Genomic DNA, 8,266 nt, shown 5'->3' on the forward strand with positions numbered 1-8,266 from the left:
TTCATACCCATTAGAAAAAACAAGCAAATATGAAGATGTTCGTAAGGAGGACAGAAAGAAACAAAACACAAAGTAGAAGATAATATAGATTTTACAAATAAAAAAAGTACAAAAATTAGACAGCCTAATAGGACAGAAAGTGAGAAGATGGCGTATATTTCAATCGTATTAAAAAATAAAAACTATACATGCACAGCAATCTATTTAGTGTATGTATTTTCCAATCTAACTAAACTTATCTCCTTAGGTTATGAGTTACAAAGGAAGAGAAATACCTTCCAATATTTATTTTCAGACTCTTTAATGATTCTCATATATCCTTCCCACTCAAGATGATTGTCACTGCCTGGGAAACTAAATATACTAAAAATAATGTGCTCCTTAATCACCTCTACACTGAAATACGGTTACAGAGTAGTGGGAAAAAGTGACCCAATCCTCAAAATACCCCAAAAATGGTCACCATATTGGTAACTGAATTTTAAATTATCTTTCCTTATTACCTGAATTTAAAATATCACTTCAATAACCAGAACTTGTACTAAAAATCGTGTCAACAGAACGCTGTGTGGTTGTACTAAAAACAGCTAAAAATAAGTCTGTGAGACAGTCTATTATTTGATATGAATATTCACTTCTATCACTTTGCTCTCCTCTCTATTTAGGAAGTGGAATGAAATACACGTAGTCAGAGAAGCCTGGATAATTATTCCCTAGACTCCTTTGTGTGTGTGCATTAACTTGGAGTCAGCATTGGAAAGGAAACCTGGGTAAAAGTAGAGAGAGACTCCTGGGAAAGACATCTGTTCCACAGAATTGACAAAACACATAACTGAGGTCCAGTTCACTGCTAAGTGAACCCTCAATGCTCTTCGCTATGAAATGTCTCCAGCAGAGTCTGTTTTGTATCAGAGAAAGATAACGAAAGGCCAGGAGTCCAAGGACCCAGTGAAGTATAGCCCTTTCCACCCATGCCACCCGCCTCCACAAATCCCTTCCCAGCTTAGTATACAGGGCTGTGTACCTTGTCCTTTGTGATTCACTTCCTTGGCTGCTATCACTTTATTCAAGACTGAAGTAAGTGGCTCATTCTCTCCAGTCACATGGGAGGGGATCAAGGGAGACATGATTAGCTGCCTCTGTCGGATATAGGTTTCCATTGCAATTCTGAAAAAAGTTAGAAAAGCGAACGGTAAAGGGGCATGAAGAGGAGGAGAATATAGCACATTTGGAAGTGTAATGACAAACACCACTAACCAGAGGGTTCTTTCTATCTTTCCTATCTTCAATGCCTGCCTATCTTAAATACTAAATTCATCGCAGAAATTTCTCAGGGCAAAGAGAAAAAAACAAACAAAATGGTTGGTGAAATGCAGGCAACATTTGGTGTTCTTTATGAGGTAGGAGAAGCTGCTGTAATGGAATTGAGAGGACTGAGGAAGGGGGCCAGACCTGGCCTCAAGTTCTGTGAGAGTCTTCTCTCTCAGCCTCATTTTCCCCATTTGTATGGTGATGGGCTTGGATCACTTGCTATGTAAGGCCCTGTCCAGCATCATTATCTATAAGAGAAATGTGTGTGTAGCTGTGCTTGGAACACCTGCTCTTAGATTCTCATTTATGACAAAGTACATTAGGATTGCAGTAAATCATACATCAGTAAACAAGCTTCACTTTAAGTATTACATCAGACTAAGGACAATACGGAGTCCTGGTGTGGTGCTGTAGGATAAGCAACTGGACTGCTAACTATAAGGTCAGTGATTCAAACCTACCAGCCGCTCCTTGGAAATCCTATATAGAAACTGACTTGATGGTATTTAACAACAAGAAGGACCATACACTTGACTAAAGAACCAAGTATAACTCCCACCCATTCTATTGACAGCAGAAATGCTATCAGTACTCTGTACCAGCCTGATGCGGATACACAATAGCTTCAGACTTCACTGATAGGGTTTTGTTCTCTTGCCCACTACACATGCCAACTTTCTCTGCAGGGTTCAGATCTGTACTCTGACAACAGACAGAAAAAATACTGTCATTTACTGATGAAATTTGGGATTGCTCCAATTTGGATATTCTGGGTTTATTTTCCAAGGGAGTCTTTCTAGGTGGACCACCAGAATACACTAGTATAATATATCCTAAAGCTTTTGAGGTAGCTTATGAAAGCACTTGACAAATCTTAGAAGTTAAATGTCAGAGGCTGCAATTTGCATCGTGAACACTTGACAGTGGTTGTTGGCTGCAGTGAGTGGTAATCAACTTAGGCAAGGGATTCTCAAAGCATGCATTGTTATGAGGGGAGGCAATCTCAGTGCTCAATTTCAACGTGGTCATTGGAGGAAAATGGACTCAGAAACTGCATAGAAAAGTACTGAACTAGAGTTCAGTCTCAAAGAAGCCAGTCTCAAAGGCGAAAACAAAAATGCGTATTTGTGAATGTGATAGGAGTCACTCTCACGAACATGTTATCTCAAAATTAGTATGAGCCACTAAATATTTAAATTACTCTATCATATTCTTGAAGGGCCAGGGTTTGAACTGCTGACCATGCAGATGCTAGTCCAGTGCATATCCTACAGCAACACATCAGGACTCCTATGCAGGACTGTGTATATGTGCCCTACAATGGATTCTGACTCATACTGACTCTGTTTAGCAGAGGTGGGGAATGTCCAGCCAATGCAGCTGCAGTCCCAGCCATCACAGTACAGCAGTCTGCTTTTTAAATTGATAATTTTGTATGGCCTGAGAATGATGTTATAAATATCCAAATGACCCTCGGCAGGAAAAAGGTTCCCATCCCTGCTGTACGGAGTCCTGGTGTGGCGCTATGGGTTAATGTGCCAGACAGCAAAGCCGATTGAACTGCAACATCGGTGGTTCAAGCTCTCCAGCTGCTCCTCAGAAACCCTATACAGGGTCGCTATGGGTCGGAACTGACTCAACGGTACATAACAACAACTCCTGCTGTATAGGGTTTCTGAGGTTGTAAATCTTTATGGGAGCAGAAAGCCTCACCTTTCTCTCATGGAGCAGCTGGCAGATTCAAACTACTGATTTTGAAATTTTCAGCTCAACTCACAACCCACTACTTTAGCAGAACTCCTTATGCATGATTAGTACATGGATTACTATACGAGACAGCTTCAAACAGCTCATGGAAAAATTCCGTTATCCACCAACTTTGTGAAGTCCCTTTGTATTTAGAAAGGGATTGAGAGGTACTAGACTAAAATTTGAAATATTAAGATTTTTTTTCTATTTTAAATAAAATTATATAAGTATACATGTAGTCCTGGTGAGGTGCTGTGGAATAATCCACTGGAACACAAGATCAGTTTGAACCACAAGGTCGGCTTTTCAGATTCACCAGCCACTCCTCGGAAACCCTCCCTACACAGGGAGGGTTGCTGTAAGTCAATACTGACTACATGGCCCTTAACAACAACAACTGTTATTTGGATTTCTGGTGTGGTGCTGTAGGATCAACACTGGGCTGTGAACCACTAGGTCCGCAGTTCAAACCCACCAGTTGCTCCTTGGAAATCCTATACAGGGTCACTATGAGTTGGAACTGACTCAACGGCACTTAACAATAATAACACTGTATAAAAAGAGAAAACAGAAACAAACAAGAGCAAAACCACCTGTTATTCTACCAAAAGAGATAATTCTGACTAACTATGTAATTATGGAATATGTTCTTTGAAAAAAATTTAAGTTTTAAATATACAGTGGTAATTTATATTCTTATAAGTGATGTATGCAAAGACTAGTTTCCTACCACACATCCAAATACTGCTATCTTATCTATTTTTTTAAGTGTGATCAAGCCAAAAAGCGATTCTTATTTTAATTTACATGTCACTGATTCTCATGAATTCATAGGCCATTTCTCTGTGTGTGTGTGTGTGTGTGTGTGTGTGTGTGCGCGCGCGCACGTAAATATCCATTTTCTGTCTTTCAGCTGGTAGGTTTGAACTACCGACCTTGTGGTTAGCAGTTCAGTGCTTATCCTTAAACATATCAATAGTTCCTTTTAATTAAATCTGGTACATGGTTCAAAAAAGCCTTTTATCCATTCTACATTTAAATAGTTTTCTTTTCCTATAGTATTTAAGACTTTAGCTCTTACATCTTATCTTTAGTATTTAGAATTACATTATTACTGTATAAATTGTGAGGCTAGATTGTAACTTATATTTTCTAAATGATTACCTAGTTTCTTAGTGTTTTTTTGTTTTTCATAATTTATCTTTCTTCACTGATTTATAAAATTAAATTTTAAAAATCACATATGAATTCAACTGTTCTTGGGCCTGTTTCTGGAATTCTTGGTTCATTTTAATGATTGGTTATGTTCTCCATGTCAGCTGAGACAATGGCCTTTTCTGGCTGACAAGAGTTACAAGTCATTTATGGTAACGTCTCCAGACTCACCTAGCCTGCCAATCCCTGTGCCCAGAGGAAGCAGACCATAACTTCTAGGGTCCAATCACATGCAGCTCTTCAAAGTTACTGGGATCTCGATGTCATTCCAGACTGCCTTTCCCTCCACTATTGGAAACTTGTGGGCCCATCCATCTTTCACTCTTCTACCTCTAAAACCTTGCTACTCAAAGTGTGGTTCCCAAACCAGCACCAGCAGCGTTACATGAAAACTGGTGAGATGAAGACCCCAGACCAATTAAATCAAATTCTGCATTTTAACAAGATCCTGGGGTGATCTGTACATACACTATAGTTTGATAACACAGTACTACCCTACATGATTTCTTGTCTTATGTAATCTCCACTGCATACAATCCCTGTTCCACCTTTGATCCATAGTGTGCAGGTATACATCGTATATTTTCAACACTTAGATGACACCATTCTTTGGTTTCCAGTGCAGAAGCAGATTTGTCTTTTACTTGTATGTTCCTTTGGTAATTTTTACAGAGTTAGAAAAGTTCAGTTTATCCCCTTAAGTTAGAGTCCAACACAAAGGACTCTGAATAAAGTGTTTTGTTAAGTTACTATCTGACTATCTTCCAGCATCAGAGTCTCCCTTCCCAACCTGAGAAAATGGTTCCTAGCACCTGGATCTATGTTAACACACCATTTAAACTGCTAAGCAAGGTCTCAAGTCACCTGGGATAAATGCCAACGTACTTACTGCTGAAAGGGAATAAAATGCTGCTTTTCTTCATCATCCACCTTCCCATGTATGATATCAGTAATATCCATCACTAGGAAAGAGATAAACTTAATTAATGGTATTAATTGCTTCATGCCTCAGTAAGTTACTATGGAAAAGGTCAGTATCAGCAAACACAGACCACTGGAGGAAGAAAGTTACAAAGCCTGCAGTTTCTGTTATTTCTTGCCAATGATGATTCCCGGTATGCTCAGCTCAGCAAAGGTACTCTGGAAGGGCCTTGGATTTTTTCCGATCAAACCTGCAGACTAAATCTTTTAAATATTCTGAAAGATTGTTCATAAGTTGCTTAGTTTTCGAGGAAATAGAGACTGTTAGTGTTTTTTCGTAAACCATCATCTGAAGCTACAGAACTGTCAATAAAATTAAAGACCTGGGAGAGAAACTCAAGACTTGAAGTGGGCAATTGCCTCTTTTATTTGATATATGTTCACCTGGTTTCCAAATATAGATGTCCCCAATTTACGACTTACTGGAATCCAAGGGACGGCACTTAAGAGCAGCCATTGCTTTTGCCATTTACAATGTTGCAGCATGTCATTTACTAATGTTATCATTCTCAGACTGCCACTCACAGATGTTCATAGGTAATGTCTACAACCCCCAAATGCAAGGGAAGATTAGATTTATAAAGGTATTGGTAATAAAAGGCAACAATAATGGAAATTTTTAAACAGGTATCCAACTTGAAGTCAGAACCAACTAATGACGGAGTCATTGGAATGTAATCTTGTAGTAATTAAGGGGTTACCATTAAACGAAGGGAAGCCAGGGCCAAGGAGCACAGAATCAAAGTTCACGGAGTGCCTGTATTCTGTGCTACTTCTTGTATTCTTCACACAAGAGGAGTACTTAGGTACTTAGGTTCAAACCGCAAGGTCGGTTTAAAGCACAAGATTAGTGGTTCATACTCACCAGCCACTCCTCAGAAACCCTACACAGAATCGCTATGAGTTGATGGCACTTAACAATAACAACATTGTAAATTCAGGAAAACCTGAGAGAGCTAGAATCTGTGTACTCTGGAATGCTGTCAGGGAAGGAAAACACAAACATTTTCCACTAAAACGATCAACAGGAAAGTAGTAAGACGATACTCTGTCAAATATAGAAAACTTGTAGGACCTAGAAAGCAGTCCCATCAAGTTCTGGCTCCCCAAGTTTCCACTGTATTGATTACTAACCCTATGTTAAAAGATAAGGAAACCGAGACACAGAAACTTGTCTAAGCTCAGCATTTTCCCATATGAACCCAACAGTGACAACAGAGCCAATCCACGTAACCACCATGCCCAGCTGCCTACAGAACTAACGAGTGGCCACTATCGAGCTGCTGAAATTAGGCAAGGCCCACGGCAAGAAGCGATTTACCTTAATAAAATTAAAATCTGGCCATAAAATATATTATCAATCCATTCTTCTGCATGTAGATTAAAAGAAATACTAAGATCTGAGGCAATTTTCTAAAGAAAAGGGGAGAAATGCCTTCTCAAAAGAACTCAAAGTAACAGCATGGGAGAGAGTGATGCTGGTGAAAGGAAGCTGTAAAAAACAGGCATCACATCCAACTTGCTTTCAGCCAGTAATGTTGTTGCTGTTGTTGAGTGCCATCTAGTCAGTTCTGACTCATATAGAAACCCTGTATAAGTTTCCAAGAAGTGCTGGTGGGTTTGAACTGCCAACCTTTTGGTTACCAGTGCAGTGTTTATCCTACAGCACAACCATGGAGTACCTTACCCTTAATGGTTGTTGCTAATTGTCATTGAGTTGATTCTGACTCATAGTGACCCTGTATAGGGTTTCCAAGGAGGGGCTAGTAGGTTTGAACTGCCAACCTGTTGTTAGTAGTCCAGTGCTTATCCAACAGTGCCATTAGCCCTTAAAGTTGTTGTTAACTGCCACTAAGCTGGGTCCAAATCATAGCAACCCTGCACAGGGTTTCTGAGGAGCAGCTGGCGAGCTTGAACCATCAACCTTACTGTTCAAGCTGACTTTGCAATCCAGAAGATTAACCTAAATTGTACAAAAATAAATACTGCAAAATTCGTATTTGACCTCCAAAAATAAGCAGTTCATTTGTCAATGCCATGATTTAACTTCTACTGATGCTCTGCAGAAAAGCTCAAGATAAATGAATCTCCTCTCCATTCCTACCCAGGGGCCCTGATATATAGTGGATTATTAGCTAGGCTATTAACCGCAAAGTCAGCAGTTTGTATGTACCAGTTGCTCCATGGGGAGAGAGATAAGGCTTTCTGATTTCATAAATATTTACAGCCTTGGAAACCCTGAACAGGATCGCAATGAGTTGGAATTGACTCTGTGCACACAACCATCACTACCACCATGATTCCTGCCACACTCAATACCTGTCAAACTATGTGCACATGCACACACAGGCATATGCACACACATACTCACACATGTTCTCTTTAAAATGAAGAAAAAAGGCCTCAAAGTTGAAACTTGAGTTTCTCTGGCCCCTCTTGAAGCACACTGGCCTTGGATATGCCTTGATTTCTTTTATGAGATAATAAATAAATTGCTATATGGATGATACGAGTTTGGTGTGGCGCTGTAGGCTAAGCACAAGATCAGCAGTTCAAGACCAGCAGCCGTTCCCCAGAAACCCTATACAGTGTCTATGAGTTGGAACAGACTCAATGGTACTTAACAACAACAATATGGGTGGTGAACAGTCCTACTCCATGGCTGTATTGCCTTTTCTGAGATTTCACTCTAATTATCTATAAAGAAATAATGCCAGCCTGCTAGGTTTTGAACAGCAGTCTGGAGTACAGGGCAGCTCATGGACTGGACCACGTAAACAGCCTAAGGAGCATACAGATTGTCATTCTCCACGTAACCCAGGGCACATGACGTGTCCACGAGATGAATTCTGACACGTCATTGAAAGCTTTAAAACTACTTGGCAGGTAGACACTGGAGAGGGAGAGAAAGGAATAGTCAGAAACACTACACTAGAAGGCTTGTAAGTCCGTCTTCTGCCTATGACTGATTGGAATACCTAAAATGGGGCCACAGCGTACCCAGTGAACG

General features: G+C 40.0%; 1 protein-coding gene across 1 annotated transcript in view; it reads right to left on the reverse strand.

Moving 5' to 3' along the window:
- DOCK5 (dedicator of cytokinesis 5) overlaps positions 1 to 8,266 on the reverse strand; it is a 289,956-nt gene that overhangs the window by 124,003 nt on the left and 157,687 nt on the right. Inside the window, 2 exon segments of the mRNA XM_006864377.1 lie at positions 1,025 to 1,167; positions 5,165 to 5,237. Of these exon segments, the coding sequence (XP_006864439.1) occupies positions 1,025 to 1,167; positions 5,165 to 5,237 (216 nt within the window).

This window comes from Chrysochloris asiatica, unplaced genomic scaffold, assembly GCF_000296735.1.
Source record: "Chrysochloris asiatica unplaced genomic scaffold, ChrAsi1.0 scaffold00064, whole genome shotgun sequence".
Classification (NCBI taxonomy): domain Eukaryota; kingdom Metazoa; phylum Chordata; class Mammalia; order Afrosoricida; family Chrysochloridae; genus Chrysochloris; species Chrysochloris asiatica.